Raw genomic sequence first — 22,901 nt, 5'->3', positions numbered from 1 at the left:
GACCCCACTGAGTTCCTACAACAAATTTGTTTAAAAAAAATACACACACACACACACACACACACACACAGTGCCTTGCAAAAGTATTCATCCCCCTTGGCGTTTTTCCTATTTTGTTGCATTACAACCTGTAATTTATTTGGATTTCATGTAATGGACATACACAAAATAGTCCAAATTGGTGAAGTGAAATGAAAAACATAACTTGTTTCAAAAAATTCTAAAATATAAATAACGGAAAAGTGGTGCGTGCATATGTATTCACCCCCTTTGCTATGAAACCCCTAAATAAGATCTGGTGCAACCAATTACCTTCAGAAGTCACATAATTAGTTAAATAAAGTCCACCTGTGTGCAATCTATGTGTCACATGATCTTAGTATATATACACCTGTTCTGAAAGGCCCTAGAGTCTGCAACACCACTAAGCAAGGGGCACCACCAAGCAAGCGGCACCATGAAGACTAAGGAGCTCTCCAAACAGGTCAGGGGCAAAGTTGTGGAGAAGTACAGATCAGGGTTGGGTTATAAGAAAATATCCTAAACTTTGAACATCCCACGGAGCACCATTAAATCCATTATTAAAACATGGAAAGAATATGGCACCACAACAAACCTGCCAAGAGAGGGCCGCCCACCAAAACTCATATGGACCATGCAAGGAGGGCATTAATCCGAGAGGCAACAAAGAGACCAAAGATAACCCTGAAGGAGTTGCAAAACTCCACAGCGGAGATTGGAGTATCTGTCCATAGGACCACTTTAAGCCATACACTCCACAGAGCTGGGCTTTACGGAAGAGTGGTCAGAAAAAAGCCATTGCTTAAAGAAAAAAATAAGCAAACACGTTTGGTGTTTGCCAAAAGGCATGTGGGAGACTCCCAAAACATATGGAAGAAGGCACTCTGGTCAGATGAGACTAAAATTGAGCTTTTTGGCCATCAAGGAAAACGCTATGTCTGGTGCAAACCCAACACCTCTCATCACCCCGAGAACACCATCCCCACAATGAAGCATGATGGTGGTAGCATCATGCTGTGGGGATGTTTTTCATCGGCAGGGACTGGGAAACTGGTCAGAATTGAAGGAATGATGGATTGGCGCTAAATACAGGGAAATTCTTGAGGGAAACCTGTTTCAGTCTTCCAGAGATTTGAGACTGGGACGGCGGTTCACCTTCCAGCAGGACAATGACTCTAAGCATACTGCTAAAGCAAAACTCGAGTGGTTTAAGGGAAAACATTTACATGTCTTGGAATGGCCTAGTCAAAGCCCAGACCTCAATCCAATTGAGAATCTGTGGTATGACTTAAAGATTGCTGTACACCAGCGGAACCCATCCAACTTGAAGGAGCTGGAGCAGTTTTGCCTTGAAGAATGGGCAAAAATCCCAGTGGCTAGATGTGCCAAGCTTATAGAGACATACCCCAAGAGACTTGCAGCTGTAATTGCTGCAAAAGATGGCTCTACAAAGTATTGACTTGGGTTCTAAGTTCTGTTTTTTTGCTTTATTTCTTGTTTGTTTCACAATAAAAAAATATTTTGCATCTTCAAATGTAATCAAATGATACAAACCCCCAAAACATCAATTTTAATTCCAGGATGTACGGCAACAAAATAGGAAAAATGCCAAGAGGGGTGAATACTTTCGCAAGCCACTGTATATGGGCCTTGTCCTTCAGAGGTTATCAGGCATGCGGAAGCTGTTGCCACAGTAGCTCCAAAGTTTAGGGCAAAACAGACAATGCAAAAAGGGGAAGTTTGAGAAGAAACTCATACTGTAGCCAACACATGTGCATAGTTTTTATAATCTATGCTTGAAACAACTTATATTTCCACTTACATTTTTCTTTTGGGTGGATACCCTCCACTCAAAATGAAACAAACACCTTTATCTACCAAATATATGACATCATATTAACACAGTGAACATAGGCGTACAAAATGTTCAACTGAACAGATCCCCTTCTCATTAATTAGTTTTAAGAACCTCGCTTCAATTCCGTTAACTAGGCTTACATCGTCCTCCAGTGGTGATATACTGAACTACACCATTGCAATGCAGCCCCTGTCGGAGGACACGTTGCGAAACATGCACGCGGAAACTTGCGTGCCCACGTCTCCGGGATCCAGGGCAGGCAGTCGATCTCCAACATGGCGGCGTTAGGTGAGGATTATGTTAGCTAAATTCTGCATGGGCCGGGTGTAGCAAGGATGGAGATATGCATTGAGTAGCATCGACTAAACAATTTAAGGAAGGGATGGACTCACCGTTTGAAATACATACTTTATCCGGGTATGTCAGAATTGCGTGCTGTGTGTCAGGGCTGTATCACGATCGACGCTGCAGGGTGGGAGTGGACAATTGGGACGGAGTAAACATCGCACTTACAGTTATTTTTTTCAGGAAGAGCAGCTGGTCATTGACCACAGGAATGACCATGCGTCTTCATAGATATTGTTTGTTTGGGACTACGATAGTTGCTTACTATGTGTCGACACAGTGAGTTATCGGCCTGGTTTTAGTGGTAGTTAGCTATAGACGCTTGACCTGACAGCTACACTATATATACCAAGGTATGTAGACACCCCTTCAAATTAGTGGATTTGGCTATTTCAGCCACACCAGTTGCTAACAGGTGTATCAAATCGAGCTCACGTCCATGCAATCTCCATAGAACATTGGCAGTAGAATGGCCTTACAGGAGAGCTCAGTGACTTAAAACGTGGCACCATCATAGGATGACACCTTTCCAAAAAGTCAGTTTGTCAAATTTCTTCCCTGCTAGAGCTGCCGCGGTCAACTGTTAAGTGTTGTTATTGTGAAGTGGAAACGTCGAAAAGCAACAATGGCTCAGCTGCGAAGTGGTAGGCCACACAAGCTCACAGAACGGGACCGCTGAAGCACGTAGCGCATAAAAATCGTCAGTCCTCGGTTGCAACACTCAATACCGAGTTCCAAACTGCCTCTGGAAGCAACGTCAGCACAATAACTGTTCTTCGGGAGCTCCATGAAATGGGATTCCATGGCAGAGCAGCCGCACACAAGCCTAAAATCACCATGCGCAATGCCAAGTGTCGGCTGGAGTGGTGTAAAGCTCACCGCCATTTGACTCTGGAGCAGTGGAAACGCGTTCTCTGGAGTGATGAATCACACTTCACCATCTGACAGTTCGACAGACAAATCTGGGTTTGGCGGATGCCAGGAGAACGATACCTGCCCGACTGCATAGTGCCAACTGTAAAGTTTGGTGGAGGAGGAATAATGGTCTGGGGCTGTTTTTCATGGTTCGGGTTAGGCCCCTTAGTTCCAGTGAAGTAAAATCTTAACGCTACAGCATACAATGACATTCTAGACGATTCTGTGCTTCCAACTTTGTGGCAACAGTTTGGGGAAGGCCCTTTCCTGTATCAGCATGACAATGCACCTGTGCACAAAGCAAGGTCCATACAGATAGTTTGTCGAGATCGGTGTGGAAGAAGTTGACTGGCCTGCACAGAGCCCTGACCTCAACCCCATCGAACACCTTTGGGATGAATTGGAACGCCGACTGCGAGCCAGGCCTAATCGCACAACATCGGTGCCCGACCTCACTAATGCTCTTGTGTGTGGCTTAATGGAAGCAAGTCCCCGCAGCAATGTTCCAACATCTAGTGGAAAGTCGTCCCAGAAGAGTGGATGCTGTTATAGCAGCAAAAGTGGGACCAACTCCATGCTAATGCCCATGATTTTGGAATGAGATGTTTGAGCAGGTGTACACATACTTTTGGTCATGTAGTGTATGTAAATAGAGCGTTGACAGCTGGCTAGCCTACGTTGACAGTATCTGGGGCATGCGCAGTAGACCAGGGTGGGGTATTTTTGTTTTGGGGGGGTGTGTGTCAACATCTGATGGGGAAGGGGATGTTGGGATGGTAAATCAAATAGGGACCCTTGTGCGTCATGGCCTTGTTTCATGCCATTGTGAGCTCTCTGCAAGTCTGTAAAGGGAACATCCACACAGCACTGAAATGGTCTGACTGAACCATATGGCTGGCTTGGAATGACCCTTAAAAATCAGGAATATGTTGGTCTTGCAGGCTTATAATTTTTCCTTCACTGACTCACTGCTAAAGGACCATCATCGACCCAGTGCAACATCCCCAAACACTTTTGTTTGATTCGCACTATAGGCCCAAAAGCAAGCCAAGCCATGCTGGCTTGGTTGCGCATCCACCATTGTTGCTGGAATTGTGTTGGAAAGGACAGTGTGACTGTGAAAAGAAAATATCCAAGCCAGCACAGTAAGGTTTTGGGTCGGCCCTTTGGTGTGAATCAGGCAATTGAACGAGGAGGAGTGTGTGTGTGCCACTAAATGATGCATTAGGCCTATGTTGCATTTGGTCTGTTAGGCTATGAAACAGGCACTCTGGTGTCAGTAATACCATTTTCCCACAGTGAGTCTTGTCAGAGACTTGCTAGAGAGCTGTTTGACCATGATGATAAATGTTATCCTCTACTCCTCACAGCAGCTAAGAAGAAGGGGAATAAGAAGGTGAAGACCCTATCTCTGACTGATTTCCTTGCTGATGACAAGGGGGGCAGTGGTGCCACAAGTTACCCCCCCACCAAGCCCACTAGCAGCTGGGCAGACGAGACAGATGACCTGGAAACAGAGGGTGAGATACTTCAGAAAAAGAATCCATCACCATAGTTATTTTCTCCTACTTAGGCCTATATGTTGAGTGTTTTCAACCAGGATAATGTTGGCTACTGTAACTCGTTTAGGTCCAATTCTTTTTTGTGATATTCACCTCTGGTGTCAGTGCACCTGTGCTTGGTATTCATAGTCAACGTGTCAGAACAGCATCTGACACATCTTATTGTTAGATTCCATACATACAGTACCTAGCCAGCATGACCTTAAAGGGGCAATTTGCAGTTCAAACAACAACAAAAGGGACACCCTGCCACTGTTTTGTTAAATAGCTACGGGATGGGGCTGGAGAAATGTAACCACTCTCAAATTCATAGACAGCTATGGATGCAAGGACTCTCACCATGCATGAGATCAAAATGATAGTTTCAACCATGTTTCAAGTAGGGCTGGGAATTGTGATGGACGTCACAATATTATTAAAATACTTAGGTGCTGATATGATATGTATTGCAATTCTCACAATTCTATATGTATTGCGATTCGAAACTGTGATTTTATTGCGATTCGATGTTCCAAACATATTGCATATGTCTGCTGCAGAGGGACAAGAGTGCCATGAGAAAACAAGTTTTGATCAGTCACGTAAATAAAAGTGCTGAAAACAAATTGGCTCGCTATTTAAAAATGAAGATGGAGAACAAGCTATGAAGGAGTTTTGGTAGAGGTACAGCTAACTAGCGCAGAAATTATATTGTGATATTGTCAAAACGATACCATATATCGTCAAAAATATTCGGAAATGTGGCAGTGCTGAATGGCCCGTACTGAAGAGCTCAGTGACTTTTAACGTGGCACCGTCATAGGATTCCACCTTTCCAACAAGTCCGATCGTAAAATTTCTGCCCTGCTAGAGCTGCCCCGGTCAACTGTAAGTGCTGTTACGTATAGGAGCTACGTCTAGGAGCTACAACGGATCAGCCGCGAAGTGGTAGGCCACACAAGCTCACAGAACGGGACCGCTGAAGCGCGTAAAAACGGTCTGTCCTCAGTTGCGACACTCACTACCGAATTCAAAACTGCCTCTGGAAGCAACATCAGCACAACAACTGTTCGCGGGTGCGTCATGAAATGGGTTTCCATGGCCGAGCAGCTGCACACAAGCCTAACATCACCATGCACAATGCCAAGTGTCGCTTGGAGTGGTGTAAAGCTCACCGCCATTTGACTCTGGAGCAGTGTTAACGGGTTCTCTGGAGTTATTAATTACGCTTCACCATCTGGCAGTTCAACGGACAAATCTGGGTTTGGCGGTTGCCAGGAGAACGCTACCTGCCCGAATGCATAGTGCCAACTGTAAAGTTTGGTGGAGGAGGAATAATTGTCTGGGGCTGTTTTTCATGGTTCGGCCTAGGCCCCTTAGTTCCAGTGAAGGGAAATCTTAACTCTACAACATACAATGACATTCTAGTGGAAACCGTTTGGGGAAGTTCCTGTTTCAGCATGACAATGCCCCCGTGCACAAAGCGAGGTCCATACAGAAATTGTTTGTCGAGATGGGTGTGGAAGAAGTTGACTGGCCTGCACAGAGCCCTGACCTCAACCCCATCGAACACCTTTGGGATGAATTGGAACGCCGACTGCGAGCCAGGCCTAATCGGCCAACATCAGTGCCCGACCTCACTGATGCTCATTGACTGAATGGAAGCAAGTCCCCGCAGCAATGTTCCAACATCTAGTGGAAAGCCTTCCCAGAAGAGTGGAGGCTGTTATAGCAGCAAAGGGGGGACCAACTCCATATTAATGCCCATGATTTTGGAATGAGAGCATGTCCACATACTTTTGTCCATGTAGTGTATCATTAATTTAAAAGCCCAAAAATGGATGTTCCAATCATAGATTTCCCCTTTAACCTCCAATCCCTCTCATTTCTCTCCCTTCTCCTATGTCCAGTGTCCACCTCCTGGCATACAGAGGAGGATATGTACAGGGCCCCGGCCATCGACCGCTCCATCCTGCCGACAGCACCCCGCTCAGCCCGGGAGCCAAACGTTGACCGCTCCCGTATCCCCCGTGGTCCCCCTTACACCGCCTTCCTGGGCAACTTGCCCTACGATGTCACTGAGGACTCCATCAAGGACTTCTTTAGGGGTGTGGGGGTAAGTGCACTACAAATATAAAAACATGAAACCGTACTTAAAATGTGTACATGCATGACTGTAATTCACTTTGGATAAAATAATCTGCTAAATGGCATATATTGTTTTCTATTATTATATTATAAAGCCGTCAAATTCAAATCTGGACCTTGAAGCCAGTTCCACTGCTCTTTTTCATAATTTCCCTCTAGTCAGGGACTGATTTAGACCAGGGACACCAGGTGGTAATTCATTATCAGGTAGAACGGAAAACCAGCAGTAGTCTGGACCTCGTAGGGTAAGATTTGAATACCCCTTTTATAAAGTATTTGTCAAGTTGCTGCTAGTATTTGTTCGTCCAAACCCAGACATATCTGTGTTTGACCCTGTCTCTTTCTCTGTGTAGATCAGTGCAGTGCGTCTTCCTAGAGAGCCCAGTAACCCAGAGAGGCTGAAGGGTTTTGGCTATGCTGAGTTTGATGATGTGGAATCTCTCCTGAGTGCCTTGAGTCTGAACGAAGAGGTGAGTCAATTTTACAAAGTGAGCCTAAAGGGGAAAAGTCAGTGAAAACACTGTTCAATAGGATTAGCCACTAGATGGCACTAGATGTCGTCTATTTGTTTTTTAAAGGCCCAGTGCATTCAAAAACGTGATTTTCCTGTGTTTTATATATATTTCCACACTGAGGTTGGAATAATACTGAAAATTATAATGCCTTTCTACTGTAAGAGATGTTTGAAAAGACTGCCTGGAAAGCTGTAAATTAGTTAATAGGCCAATAGGAGAGTTCCAAACCTCTGCCAATAACAGCTAGTTTTTCCGTGTTCCCCTCCCCCTTAGACCACTCCCAGACAGTCCTAGCAAAATTCTTGCTTGAGAAATTCCTCTTTGCAATCTTAAAAAATAACTGATATTGACACAAGATGGAAGGAATGTTGGAACATGATTAACTAAATTACAGTTAACGAAAATGTACACTTAATCCAGTATAAACTAATGTATAGAATGTATTAAGTGACAAAAGTAATGTCTTAAGTGTAAAACTAACCTTTCTATGCCTGTAAACCAGGCCTGATGGAAACAGAACATTTGTTGGTAAACTTTCCAAATGTCGACAAGGTATGCTAGACAAGGAGGCATCTTTTCGTGTCTGTTAAATGAATTATGCGAGAAATGTTGGTGGAAACGGTTTTATGGACAAATATTGAGATATATATATATATATATACAGTGGGGGAAAAAAGTATTTAGTCAGCCACCAATTGTGCAAGTTCTCCCACTTAAAAAGATGAGAGAGGCCTGTAATTTTCATCATAGGTACACGTCAACTATGACAGACAAATGGAGAGAAAAAAAATCCAGAAAATCACATTGTAGGATTTTTAATGAATTTATTTGCAAATTATGGTGGAAAATAAGTATTTGGTCACCTACAAACAAGCAAGATTTCTGGCTCTCACAGACCTGTAACTTCTTCTTTAAGAGGCTCCTCTGTCCTCCACTCGTTACCTGTATTAATGGCACCTGTTTGAACTTGTTATCAGTATAAAAGACACCTGTCCACAACCTCAAACAGTCACACTCCAAACTCCACTATGGCCAAGACCAAAGAGCTGTCAAAGGACACCATAAACAAAATTGTAGACCTGCACCAGGCTGGGAAGAGTGAATCTGCAATAGGTAAGCAGCTTGGTTTTAAGAAATCAACTGTGGGAGCAATTATTAGGAAATGGAAGACATACAAGACCACTGATAATCTCCCTCGATCTGGGGCTCCACGCAAGATCTCACCCCGTGGGGTCAAAATGATCACAAGAACGGTGAGCAAAAATCCCAGAACCACATGGGAGGACCTAGTGAATGACCTGCAGAGAGCTGGGACCAAAGTAACAAAGCCTACCATCAGTAACACACTACGCCGCCAGGGACTCAAATCAGACGTGTCCCCCTGCTTAAGCCAGTACATATCCAGGCCCGTCTGAAGTTTGCTAGAGTGCATTTGGATGATCCAGAAGAGGATTGGGAGAATGTCATATGGTCAGATGAAACCAAAATAGAACTTTTTGGTAAAAACTCAACTCGTCGTGTTTGGAGGACAAAGAATGCTGAGTTACATCCAAAGAATACCATACCTACTGTGAAGCATGGGGGTGGAAACATCATGCTTTGGGGCTGTTTTTCTGCAAAGGGACCAGGACGACTGATCCGTGTAAAGGAAAGAATGAATGGGGCCATGTATCGTGAGATTTTGAGTGAAAACCTCCTTCCATCAGCAAGGGCATTGAAGATGAAACGTGGCTGGGTCTTTCAGCATGACAATGATCCCAAACACACCGCCCGGGCAACGAAGGAGTGGCTTCGTAAGAAGCATTTCAAGGTCCTGGAGTGGCCTAGCCAGTCTCCAGATCTCAACCCCATAGAAAATATTTGGAGGGAGTTGAAAGTCCGTGTTGCCCAGCGACAGCCCCAAAACATCACTGCTCTAGAGGAGATCTGCATGGAGGAATGGGCCAAAATACTAGCAACAGTGTGTGAAAACCTTGTGAAGACTTACAGAAAACGTTTGACCTGTGTCATTGCCAACAAAGGGTATATAACAAAGTATTGAGAAACTTTTGTTATTGACCAAATACTTATTTTCCACCATAATTTGCAAATAAATTCATAAAAAATCCTACAATGTGATTTTCTGGATTTTTTTTCTCATTTTGTCTGTCATAGTTGACGTGTACCTATGATGAAAATTACAGGCATTTCTCATCTTTTTAAGTGGGAGAACTTGCACAATTGGTGGCTGACTAAATACTTTTTTTCCCCACTGTATATATATATATATAATATAAACGCAACAATTTCAATGGTTTTACTGCGTTACAGTTCGTATAAGGAAATCAGTCAATTGAAATAAATAAATTAGGCCCTAGTCTATGGATTTCACAACTGGGCAGGGGCGCATCCATTTGGGAGCCAGGCCCCCCCACACAAGGCCTTTATTACAGACCGAAATACTCCACTTATCCAGCGTGCCAGTGGCCATCGAAGGTGAGCATTTTCCCACTGAAGTCGGTTACGATGCCAAACTGCAGTCAAGTCAAGACCCTGGTGAGGGCGACGAGCACGCAGATGCGCTTCCCTGAGACGGTTTCTGACAGTTTGTGCAGAAATTATTCGGTTGTGCAAATCCACAGTTTCATCAGCTGTCCGGGTGGCTGGTCTCAGACGATCCCGCAGGTGAAGAAGCCGGATGTGGCGGTCCTGGGCTGGCGTGGTTACACGTGGTCGGCGGTTGTGAGGCCGGTTGGACGTACTGACAAATTCTCTAAAAGGACGTTGGAGGCGGCTTATGGTAGAGAAATTAACATTCAATTCTCTGGCAACAGCTCTGGTTGATGCTTCTGCAGTCAGCATGCCACTTGCATGCTCCCTCAACTTGAGACATCTGTGGCATTGTGTTGTGTGACAAAACTGCACATATTAGAGAGGCCTTTTTTTTTCCAGCACAAGGTGCACCTTTGTAATGATCATGCTGTTTAATCAGCTTCTTGATATGCCACACCTGTCAGGGGGATGGATTATCTTGGCAAAGGAGAAATGCTCACTAACAGGGATGTAAACAATTTGAGAGAAATACATTTTTTGTGCGCACAGACAATTTCTGGGAACTTTTATTTCAGCTCATGAAACATGGGACCAACACTTTACATGTTGCGTTGATATTTTTGTTCAGTATAATAACCATCATGTCGATGTAAACTTGGAGTCACGCGATGAGATGTTGTGGTCCTCCCACTACTACTCATTGGGAAAGCATGTAGTTCATTAGGCTACAGATGAAAGAAGTTCTGATTTACTTCACAGGGTGGTGAAAGTGCAAGGTGATGAGCTTGTTGCACCTTTCCAATAAATATCGAGGGTCTTCTTCTGGTGACAGGATGATCGATGCTTGACTGCTGTTTGACAAATAAAAATATTCTCGCTCTTACCCATAATAATCTCATCATGTAGCCTAGCCTACCTGCACAGCCTACCCGCACTGTATCTGTTGTTTTCTAGAGAGCACGTGCCAAGCTATTTAACTCAACCGTTTTTGTGACAAACTATCGGTAGAGTGGAAATGCGATGGACAGAAATTTTACTTTAGATTTTTATTTGGCACATGAAAACGTAACCGGAAAATAACTTTTTGTGTGCACTACGTCATCACACACTGATTTTTATCTGCAACAAGTCAGTTTGGTGGAAACACCACTGGTGGGGAAATGTGCATATTTTCTTTATGCATATTTTTTAAATGTTCACATGAAAATCTGTCGCCAATTGGATGGAAACCTAGCTAGTGACTCAATAATTATTCTGGGAATGCTATAAAGTCCAAAAGTTATGGGCGGAGTTAGAAAATTGGCTTACAATGTAAATGTACTTTTAATCTGTCTGCATATTTATTTCAAGACATGGCATATGAGGGTGCAGTGATATACCCGATGGGTTGGACGATACTTTTCTTGTCAATCATCTTGAAAAAACACATACTTAACTGGAAAATCAACCAATCCTCCATCGTTAACACAATGAAAAGGTTGAATGCTTTATTATCTAAATGTTGAAAGTGCGTGGGCGACGGAGAGAAACGAAACGGTGCAGTTTGAGTCCATGTGGCGGAGAGTGAGGCGGGTGCCGGAGATGGGGGTGTGGGCAGGGGGGTCTGGGCAGGTGTGATGTCGTTGATGTTTGTGGGTTTCTGTATGCTATTGTTTGTATGTGTATGTTTTGTCATGTAAAATAAGTGTATATATATATATTATTATTTAAAAAAATTAAATGCTCTTTGCTAAGCTGTTTTTGTTTATTTTTGACCATCTTAATTGAAAACTATCACAGTAAGGTGCTTAATTGTTACCCAGAAATGATTTGATATTGAGATAAAAACAGCTGCATTTGACCTTTAATGTAGTTTACTCTTTCTCCATGCAGAACTTGGGAAACAGAAGTATCCGTGTGGACATTGCAGACCAGTCTAATGATAAAGGTGTGTGTCTGATCGTGAAGCTACGGTACTACCATACACATTTTTGCAGCTTTACATTCTGCACACACTTGCGCAGTTCAGATGAACTTGATTAAGCATCTGAAGAGTTTGTCTCCACTTCCTTTCTGACTCGTCTATGTGCCTTTCTCAGGGAGGGATAATCACTCCATGGGGGGTCGGGACAGGGACCGGGGGGGAGACTTTGGTCCAGACAAGACAGACTGTGATGACTGGAGGGCTCCGCGGCCCAGTGGAGGAGAGAGTGACGACGGGCCGCCTCGGAGAGACGACGCCTTTGGAGACCGTGAGTACAGTACAGAAACCTCATGTCCTCTATGTGGGGAAAATGGGCCCCCTAACCCCCCTCTCTGTCTGCTGTTTGCTCCAGGGTCACGGGACCGCTATGAGTCAGACAGGCCTAGAGGAGATGATCGCTACGGAGGGGGCCAGGACAGGTTCAGGGATCGCTATGATGACCGGGATCGCAGAGATGACAGAGGAGGTCAGTTGGGATGCCTGGTCATGCACGACTACACCTATACACATTCAGCATTTTAGTGAGAAGGCTTACTAATATAGTATTTTTGCGGTTTCCCTCAGGTGGTTTTGGTGGCGGTGGTGGTGGTCGCAGGGCGTTTGGCACTGGTTACAGGCGCGATGAGGGAGGACAGGATAGCTACCGGCAGGATAGCTACCGACGGGATGACTACCGGGTTAGTGGGGATCGCTATGGTGACCGTGGTGGTGATCGATACGAGAGACGGGAGGAAAGCCGGGATGACAGAGGTGAGAAAATGTATTTTAATATTAAACTACCTCATTCTTCATGTGCACCGGCACAGTCAAACTGTTCTACCTTTTGTACCCTATTTGGCAATTCCTAGGTGCTGTCGAGAGGCCCAAGTTGATCCTGAAGCCCCGTAGCGTACCCAAAGAGGTGGAGCAGAGCAACACCCCGTTTGCCCCCTCAGGCAGGGCTGCCTCCATCTTCGGCGGGGCCAAGCCTGTGGACACGGCCGCCAAGGAGAGAGAGGTAGAGGAGAGGCTGAAGAGGGAACAGGAGAAACTGCAGCGACAGCTAGAGGACAGAATCCCAGACCGCAAGCCCAGAGAGAGGTATGTCACGAAGGACAGAAGAGCGTAGGCGAACGTGAGGAAATGGAGTAAAGAATTAACCTCATGTATAGTATGTTATCCTTGACTCATTGATCCTGATCATCCCTCAGGCACCCCAGCTGGCGCAGTGAGGACCAACCTGCAGAACGCTCTCGGACTGGCAGCGAGTCTTCCCAACCAGGCAGCCAGTCTGGCAGAGGTGAGAGTTTTACTGGCTATGATGGCTGATGCAGTCAGCCATTATATCAGTACTGTAGTCACTGAGATGTCTTTGGAGGGTAATGTGGTGGTTTAAGCAGACTTCTTTCAGAGGGTTTGTCTAAAAGCAGAATACAAATGTCATGTTGGACATTTGTGGACATTGGACAATAAAGTCATATTTTCTTCTTCCTGTCCCATTGCCAGCCTCCAAGCGCAGGGAGAGCGAGCGCTTGGTGGACAGTGGTCGTGAAGAGGAGCCCTCCTCCCCTGCGACCCTGCCCTCCCCTCCCAGACAGGACGGGCAGCCCCTGAAGGTGGTGCTTGCCCCGCCCCCCAAGGAGAACGCCTGGGCCAAGAGGACCACACCTGTTGGGGGCTCCAGTGAGGGCGAGGCTCGGCTGCCTGTCTCCCCCAGCAGTGACACAGCCCCACAGCTCACCAGGTTAGAGGTCACCCCACCCTACAATCCACATGCCCCTAACACCTACAGTGGTTTCTCAATTAAAAGTTTCAAGATTATGCCGCAGGACATTGAGGTAAGTTGTGGTTTAGTATGTTACCCTGCTTCATTGCTCCAGACCACTGCAAGGGGAAGTTTGCGCTGATGATGCTTTTGGGTACAGTGTAAAGCGTTGGTCACGAGGTGCTAATGTGTCTCTACCTGAATGAATGCTGTCAATGAATGGGCAATAGAAACCAAATAGAAACGGATAATTGTGCACGACTTCACAATTGGATTTGAATTAACTGAATGATGAGGATGAAGAAGAAGAGGGTGATTGAATTTAGAAGATTAGTGTAAGAATTGCTCTTCCTCTGTCCTGCGTGCACACCCAAAAAAAGACACTTATTTTTTTGTTTATACTTCATCAGAAGAAGCTGTAACTGGACCGTAGTTTATTACTTACTAAAACTGTTGTAAACTAAGGTTTTTATTCTAAGTGAAACTAAAATGTTCAGTTATATTCATAAAATATATGTGGTGACTGAATATAAGCAGCAAGTGATGTCTGCTAAATAAACAAGTTAATGGCGCGGTTAACTTGCCTCGGCTAGTAGGCAAAGATAAAATACAATTCAAAAAAAGGTTTTCACATATTTTCAAGACCTGCACTATTTGATTCATTTACTTGTTACGGAATAGATCACAACAACAGAAAGAAGCATCTGGTGGAGAATGGAGTGAAAGAAGGCTGTACTGTGAGTACGCTACAACGCTGTAGAAATGGTTTAGCAGCCTTTCCAATAAATTGGAATACCAAAGAAGCCATCCACCCTTGATGTCAATGTCAGATCTTTATTTTCACTGAATCTCCGTTAGTTCATCAACATATTTTTATGTTAATAAAAGAATTAAGATAAAGACTCTTTCAAAATGCAGATGTTTATTTAAACTACATTTGAGTTACTTTCCCCCAGCTCCACGACCACAGGTAAAACCTTGCTGAGATGATCTGTGTGTTTGTTGCATTGTATTATCATCGGATTCTCAAGCCAAAACGTCTTGATGGCATTCACCAGTTCATCTTTGCTTGTAGGCTTGGCAGAGTTACAGATGAATGTTTTCAGTTGATGCCAATCAAGTTTGATCAGGTTTAAATCAGGAGACCTACAGTTGAAGTCGGATGTTTACATACACTTAGGTTGGAGTCATTAAAACTCGTTTTTCAACCACTCCACACATTTCTTGTTAACAAACTATAGTTTTGGCAAGTCGGTTAGGACATCTACTTTGTGCATGACACAAGTAATGTATCCAACAATTGTTTACAGACAGATTATTTCACTTATAATTCACTGTATCACAATTCCAGTGGGTCAGAAGTTTACATACACTAAGTTGACTGTGCCTTTAAACAACTTGGAAAATTCCAGAAAATGATGTCATGGCTTTAGAAGCTTCTGATAGGCTAATTGACATCATTTGAGTCAATTGGAGGTGTACCTGTGGATGTATTTCAAGGCCTACCGTCAAACGCAGTGCCTCTTTGCTTGACATCATGGTGAAATGAAAAGAAATCAGCCAAGACTTCAGAAAAAAAATGGTAGACCTCCACAAGTCTGGTTCATCCTTGGGAGCAATTTCCAAACGCCTGAAGGTACCACGTTGATCTGTACAAACAATAGTACGCAAGTATAAACACCATGGGACCATGCAGCCGTCATACAGCTCAGGAAGGAAACGCTTTCTGTCTCCTAGAGATTATCGTACTTGCGAAAAGTGCAAATCAATCCCAGAACAACAGCAAAGGACCTTGTGAAGATGCTGGAGGAAACGGGTACAAAAGTATCTATATCCACAGTAAAACGAGTCCTATATCGACATAACCTGAAATGCCGCTCAGCAAGGAAGAAGCCACTGCTCCAAAACCGCCATAAAAAAAGCCAGACTACGGTTTGCAACTGCACATGGGGACAAAGATCTTACTTTTTTGAGAAATGTCCTCTGGTCTGATAAAACAAAAATAGAACTGTTTGGCCATAATGACCATTGTTATGTTTGGAGGAAAAAGGGGGAACTTGCAAGCCGAAGAACACCATCCCAACCGTGAAGCACGGGGGTGGCAGCATCATGCTGTGGGGGGTGTTTTGCTGCAGGAGGGACTGGTGCACTTCACAAAATAGATGGCATCATGAGGAAGGAATATTATGTGGATATATTGAAGCAACATCTCAAGACATCAGTCAGGAAGTTAAAGCTTGGTAGCAAATGGGTCTTCCAATTGGACAATGACCCCAAGCATACTTCCAAAGTTGTGGCAAAATGGCTTAAGGACGACAAAGTCAAGGTAATCGAGTGGCCATCACAAAGCCCTGACCTCAATCCTAGAGGAAATTTGTGGGCAGAACTGAAAAAGCGTGTGCGAGCAAGGAGGCCTACAAACCTGACTCCGTTACACCAGCTCTGTCAGGAGGAATGGGCTAAAATTCACCCAACTTATTGTGGGAAGCTTGTGGAAGGCTTCCCGGCACATTTGACCCAAGTTAAACAATTTAAAGGCAATGCTACCAAATACTAATTGAGTGTATGTAAACTTCTGACCCACTGGGAATGTGATGAAAGGAATAAAAGCTGAAATAAATCATTCTCTCTACTATTATTCTGACATTTCACATTCTTAAAATAAAGTGGTGATCCTAACTGACCTAAGACAGGGAATTCGTACTACTATTAAATGTTAGGAATTGTGAAAAACTGAGTTTAAATGTATTTGGCTAAGGTGTATGTAAACTTCAGACTTCAACTGTAGGTATACAGTATATGTAGGCTACAGTAAAAATCTAATTGTCTTATTGGTTTTTGTCACATTGCACAGTAGCCTAATGAACATATGCATTTTGAAACAGTAAAAAATACATCTAATTCAATAATATATTTCTACCACTGCTGTATTTTTTATTTTTTAGAATACTGCCGAAACCTTCATAATAGCAAATTGGTGATTGAAACTAATTTGTATCTGGCCATCCAGATGCAATGACAAATGCAACAACCCCTACAAATATGTAAATGTATTATAGTCCACATAATAATTTCACCCAATTTCTGGGTGTAAATACATTTGACCGTCATGCTTATCAGTCTATAGAATAATTTGCATAATTGTATTTCTCAACTGGTAATTGAAGCATGCCTCCCATTAACCATTCAAGTGCAGGCAACAGGCTATCAGCGCGTCACCCACCACTTTACAATGTGAGCTGGAGGCATTTTGAAAACATGTTTTCAAACACCTGTTTTTCACAAGTGTAGCAGGTTGTGAACTCTGCAAACAACGTTTCCACTCCGAGAATGAGAATTGTCAATTTTACATTTTAGTCATTTAGCAGACGCTCTTATCCAGAGTGACTTACAGTTAGTGAGTGCATACATTTTTCATACTGTATTAATACATTCATTCAATACATTAGAATACAAAATAAGCTATCCACCCATGATGGGCTATTAGCTGGACAATAGACACTTGCCAAGTTGATTTCTATTTTTAGGGACTTGAAATGTATTAGTGGGTGTTTAATGGATGTTTGCCTACTAATGATAATGACATGAAGAAGATCGAGGAGGGTAGGAGGAGCTAGCTCTGCATGCTTATTACAGTGTGATTCATCTTTGTTCTTTTTTCTGACCATTTTGTACAGTGTAAACAACAAATACAAGAATCATTTACAAACATTATAATCAATCCCATATAGTCTGTTCTAACAAAAAAGGCATTAGTCATTGTACAGTCAAGATTAAAAACAGTTGAATTAATTCCTGATTTCAATTGCTTTAGCCGACATGTTGCGGTTTATTTATTGTTTAATTATTCAAGGCTCCTTTCTCTTCTCTGTGCTGGAGTTCTTTTACGAACTTGATGGTATAGCAATAGCCTAATAAACTTAAAATTAACTTGAATCATCTCTCTTCATTTTACCCACAAACAAAATCACTAATAGTCCCATGTAGCTCAGTTGGTAGAGCATGGCACTGGGAGCTATATGGGACTATACTAGACTATTAGTGATTTTGTTTGTGGGTAAAATGAAGAGAGATGATTAAAGTTAATTTTAAGTTTATTAGGCTATTGCTATACCATCAAGTTGGACATGATTTGGAAAGGCACACACCTGTCTATGTAAGGTCCCACAGTTGACAGTGCATGTCAGAGCAAAAACCAAGCCATGGTGTCGAAGGAATTGTCCATAGAGCTCAGAGACAGGATTGTTTCAAGGCACAGATCTGGGGAAGGGTACCAAAACATTTCTGCAGCATTGAAGGTCCCTACGGTGAAGCATGGTGGTGGCAGCATCATGCTGTGGGGATGTTTTTCAGTGGCAGGGACTGGGAGACTGATCAGGATCGAGGGAAAGATGAACGGAGCAATGTACAGAGATCCTGGATGAAAACCTGCCACAGAGCGCTCAGGACCTCAGACTGTGGCGAAGGTTCACCTTCTAAAAGGACAACGACCCTAAGCACACAGCCAAGACAACACAGGAGTGGCTTCGGGACAAGTCTCTGAATGTCCTTGAGTGGCTCAGCCAGAGCCCGACTTGAACCCGATCGAACATCTCTGGAGAGACCTGAAAATAGTTGTGCAGCGACGCTCCCCATCCAACCTGACAGAGCTTTAGAGGATCTGCAGAGAAGAATGGGAGAAACTCCACAAATACAGGTGTGCCAAGCTTGTGCGTCATACCCAAGACTCAAGGCTGTAATCACTGCCAAAGTTGCTTCAACAAAGTACTGAGTAAAGGGTCTGAATACTTATGTAAATGTGATATTTCAGTTTTTAATGTTATTTTTTATTCAAAAAACCTGTTTTTGCTTTGGCATTATGGGGTATTTTGTGTAGATTGATGAGGGGGGAAAAACTAATTAATTTTAGAATAAGGCTGTAACGTAACAAAATGTGGAAAAAGTCAAGTGGTCTGAATACTTTCTGAATGCACTGTATATTGAAGTAGGCCTTTAGGACAATATGTAAGTTATGTTAAGACAGCTACAGTAAACAGGACTCTTAGTCCTACAGCTCATTTAAATAAAAACCTTGAACCCACCTGTCCCTGAATTTACCGAAATATGTGTATTTTACACTAGCAGTAGGCCTACATTAAGATAAATATCATAAAAGACAAAAACATACTAATTATTTAATCCTCAAAGCGCCATGAAGGTCTGCTGCGTGGTATGCATATTAACGGTAAAATAGCCGGGACTCAACGAGTAGCCTACCAGTAGCCGCCAGTCTAATACATTTAATATACACAATCACAAAGAAATTCATTAATATTTTGTTTAGGAAGGTCATAAAAAAACATGATACTAAGACAATTTATTTCAAAAGAACAGAATATCATGTTTTAAGATGTATTTCTCTGTGCTATAGTAGCTGAGGCTATGGTTGCTTCATGTCAACTAAATGTATTAACTTGTTATGCTTTTTCAGATAGAGTATAGCAATCAAAATGTCTGGCCTGCATGGACCTTTTGTAGGAATATTTGGGAAAGTAAGCAAGCACCAACAAGCTTCATAAAGACGCCCTCTAGTGGTTTCAACGAGCATTAACGGCAACAATGGCTGACAGTAAAATACTATGACATCATGCACTGTAACATGCTGTACCATACCGCAGCATCCTGCAAGCTGTGATGCAGTATGATGCAACTTTTAAATGAGGACCCACTGTATGAACAGGGATGCCCAACCCTATTTGTTTGATATTCTAGCAATGCACCTAACTGAGGATAGTTTTGTTGCACAATGTAGAAACTGCTTTAGTCGACCATGTATCAGCAGTACGTTTCTCCATGGATATATTCCATTGACGTCTGTCTTTTTTTTTTTTCAGCTCCTCAAGCTTAGCTGATGAAGTGCCAAAGGCTGATAAAAAAGGTAAAGATTGGTTGCTGACACTGAATTTACTGCTATATTGAGATTTTAGCGATGTTCAGACTTTTCAATGGAAAACTCACCTACTTTTTCCCAATTCTGTTCAGAGGTTGAGCTCACCGAGTAAGTACAGTATGCAGCCTTGCTATAATGGACGCAGACCCACATTACAATATGGAGGACAATGCAGAAGAGAGGTGGAATGAAAGAAGTGAAGATGTATGATGCCAAAAGAGTGAGATCTCTGCTCTGCACAACAACCTGGCTGGAGCAGCAGTACAGCTCCCTTCCTGCTAACCTGCTTCAATAGAAACCCACTCCACTGCTGACTGGCTGCACCTTCAGGACTGTACCTAAACATAGAGAAATAATGACTGGTTTTAAGTAAAAGAGACTGGACGTTGAAGTTTTAATCATTATAACAATTTTGAAAGGTGGGGTTGAGAACATGTATTGCTACGGGTGTCGTCGCCACCCACCACCAGTCTAAATGCTGGGCTATGTAGGGTGTTGTCGCCACCCACCACCAGTCTAAATGCTGGGCTATGTAGGGTGTCGTCGCCACCCACCACCAGTCTAAATGCTGGGCTATGTAGGCTGTCTGAGCTCTGTCAGCCTGGTTATGCTAATGCTGGAGCACCTGTGTCCGAGAGGGACACAGGAGTTTTAATAAAAGAAAACAGACAATAAAGTCACCTTATTTTAGGGGGCTTTGCTGACATGCATTAACTTTTTTTTACTATGAGGGAAGCAATGTTTGTGTTCCTCTGATCATCATGTATAGCAGTCATTAGCTGCTTCTTTCCAGGATCTTTCCCAATACACCGTCAATGGCTTCCTGCTTCTTTCACAGAAAGGAACCGCTTCCTTCCTTGTCTCATCCGGACCTGCCTGGAGGTCAATGCCTAGGCAACCATGTCATGGAAAATCATATGAGCTGTGTGATAAATGTATTGGAGGCATGCTCTTCACTTACTCTTATCCATGGGTCAGGTGTCGACTGGCATTTAATGCAGAGGATGTTTCAGCATTGTTGTATGTATGTAACCCCACTATCACATGTAACTGAAGGAGATCTCATTAAATGTGTCTGGATGTTTCTGTTTCTCTATCTATGTTACATGCATGACTCTAGAACCAGACTCTTACGGTTCTTTAAGCCATGGGAATGTGAAGTTGCCCTTAATCGACTCATTATGGGGAGCTTTTAAAGAGTGGGAGAGCTTGACCAAAAGGGATGTAAGGAATGTTTTATATAGTTATACTCCAAGGGTAATGTTACGCCACTGCTAAATTATGCAGTTTTGATTGTTGAATCTAACCCTCACTTTCCATCTTAAACCAATATTATCCCAGATGACAGTTTATAGGTGGCTTTTTGTCACATTTTAGGTTCTCTTACTCACTTCAAACAGATGAAAATCCGATATTTGAATATTGATCTCGTAATATCCTGTCTATCCTCACCACCACTTTCTCTACTCCCCTGACCCCTGTGAACCTCAGCTGGGTTTTGGCCCAGGTTGTGACCTCTAACCTTGTGTGACAGGGCTCATTAAGCAGAGGCGGAGCCCCCCACAGCATTTGTTTTGGTTTCTCTGCTTCGGAACGCTGATAGTAAACAGGCATTTCTGTGTAATTTTGAGGAGGTGGGGGGAGCGAGAGAGAGCGCAGGGAACAGAACCCAGTGTTTCTGAGGAGTATACTGTAGCCGGACCAGCTGCATGTGCTCCGAGTCACTGTTAAACTCTTGACATTTTCCCAGCATCTTTTCCTGCTTGTCTCCCATATGGTCTATTCCTGGACACAGATGAGGCGCCTCCGCCCCCAGGGGAAGTCTAGATGTCCTGTCCTGGGAGGGAGAGACAAAGCCCCTGGCTGTGTTCAGTCAAGGTTAAGGGGGGTCAGTAATGGGAAATGTGTGGAGCACAGCCTCAGATCTGAATTCAAGGTTGAATTGAAGGAAATGTACCTGGTAATAACCTCACCACAGCTTTGAGGAGTCGCAGTTGAACTTTCTTCCCAAAAGCAACTTTTATTGGTCACTTTTGAATGTGAAACTATTCTATTTCCCACCTCTATAACCGCCTGTTATTTGTCATTCTCATGCATTATATTTTGTTTTTACAAAAAAATGTTTTACTCTTAATAGTGATGTTTTGTACTCAATATCATGAAGATGGTTCCTATTTGGCACATTTCCATCACAGCGCTTGTTCTGTTCCTATTTCCTCCTGTGTTTTCCTTAGCTACAACCTTTTGCCACTACCTTTGTATTGGGTCAAATATTACATTTCCGAAGTTACCTACTGACGACAATCCCAATCCTAACATTTGAGGATTGATTGATATTTGTGCCTTTACTTACTGGCTTCTAGACACTAAAGGGTAGTTTCCCAAATGACATATTGCTTTCCTTACCCGGTAAGCAGTCAATGGACAAGGTATGACCGCAATCCATGCATCGGTTGTGTTCATTCATTTGTGGCACAAATCCAGTACAAGTCAATGGTACCTTCAGTATATTAGCATTTTTGCACTTCATTTCCAAATCATGTACTGTATATTTAACGTCAATGAGTTACACAATCCGTTTTTAGATACTTTAGGATGATTTGGATGTGCATTTTGTATTGTCATTTTGTAATTTGGGTGAGCTATCCCTTTAAATATAGCCCGCTTTCACTTAGCGTTTTACCAGGAGCAACCTTTCTAACGGGAAGATGTTGGTAAGGCCCTACAGCACTTCATTTTGGTTCTGGTTAGCTTGTTACTTTGCCTTTTTGTCTTGTGGTCTGTGATATGGCCAATGTTTTGTTCTTTCCTGTTTATGGATTATGCCCACACCCGTGGCGCAAATCTGTCCTTGGTCAAACGGCAAAAAATTGAGGTTTACGATATGCAGACAACTGTTCTATTTGAGTTCATGCTAAAATGTATGTTTGGGCATAGAAAGACACCAAAGACTGGTAGGCTAAAGAAGGGGGCCCCTTAACACTGATAATCATTTGAAAAATAATAGCTTTTCTAGCTTTGAGAATGTGGCTCATTCATTTACATCGCTCAAACAATGCATAAAGACAACCAGTGTAAAATACAGTGTTTTATTAATATATTATATATGTACATTGTAGTGAAAAAAATCTTTATCACAGAGATCTGTGATCAGTTGATTTGCAAAATTTGAGGAGCATAGAAATAGACATGAATTTATTGTGCAAATTTTGCAATGGCTGTCTCAATCTCCAGACTTGAACCCCATTGAAAATCTATGGTTTGAATTGAAGAGGGCAGTCCATAAGCGCAGACTGAAAGATATCAAGGAAAGTATAAAAAATAGGGGTGCCAATAATTTTGACACCTATCTTTTTTACATTGTTTATTATTACCTGTAACAAAACAAAA

At 43.0% G+C, this 22,901-nt stretch overlaps 1 protein-coding gene across 5 annotated transcripts; it reads left to right on the top strand.

Moving 5' to 3' along the window:
• The first annotated feature begins 2,104 nt into the window (after window positions 1–2,104).
• Window positions 2,105–20,595, top strand: LOC121545925 (eukaryotic translation initiation factor 4B). 5 transcript variants are annotated; one of them, XM_041856846.2, is made up of 13 exons: window positions 2,105–2,167; window positions 4,510–4,659; window positions 6,591–6,796; window positions 7,182–7,298; window positions 11,748–11,802; window positions 11,954–12,106; window positions 12,191–12,304; window positions 12,403–12,588; window positions 12,687–12,918; window positions 13,029–13,117; window positions 13,324–13,561; window positions 19,456–19,499; window positions 19,604–20,595. In XM_041856846.2, the coding sequence occupies exons 1-13, from the start codon at window positions 2,155–2,157 to the stop codon at window positions 19,621–19,623; spliced, it is 1,617 nt and encodes a 538-aa protein (XP_041712780.1). In that variant the 5' UTR covers window positions 2,105–2,154; the 3' UTR covers window positions 19,624–20,595. The 5 variants fall into 5 exon arrangements, with proteins under 5 accessions (XP_041712780.1, XP_041712783.1, XP_041712781.1 ...); XM_041856849.2 differs by lacking the exon at window positions 2,105–2,167 and adding an exon at window positions 2,174–2,296; XM_041856847.2 differs by lacking the exon at window positions 2,105–2,167 and adding an exon at window positions 2,412–2,503.
• Window positions 20,596–22,901: the final 2,306 nt, after the last annotated feature.

The sequence above is a fragment of the Coregonus clupeaformis genome, chromosome 30, assembly GCF_020615455.1.
Source record: "Coregonus clupeaformis isolate EN_2021a chromosome 30, ASM2061545v1, whole genome shotgun sequence".
Taxonomy (NCBI): domain Eukaryota; kingdom Metazoa; phylum Chordata; class Actinopteri; order Salmoniformes; family Salmonidae; genus Coregonus; species Coregonus clupeaformis.
Note: the sequence above shows the minus strand (reverse complement) of the source record. Positions and strands in the feature narration are given on the sequence as shown.

Coding starts and splice junctions, on each gene's coding strand:
- LOC121545925 (XM_041856845.2), top strand. CDS start 4,194: ATGCTGGCTTGGTTGCGCATCCACCATTGTTGCTGGAATTGTGTTGGA. Junction 4,660..6,590: donor AGATGACCTGGAAACAGAGG/GTGAGATACTTC, acceptor TCCTATGTCCAG/TGTCCACCTCCTGGCATACA. Junction 13,562..19,455: donor ACAGCCCCACAGCTCACCAG/GTTAGAGGTCAC, acceptor TTTTTTTTTCAG/CTCCTCAAGCTTAGCTGATG.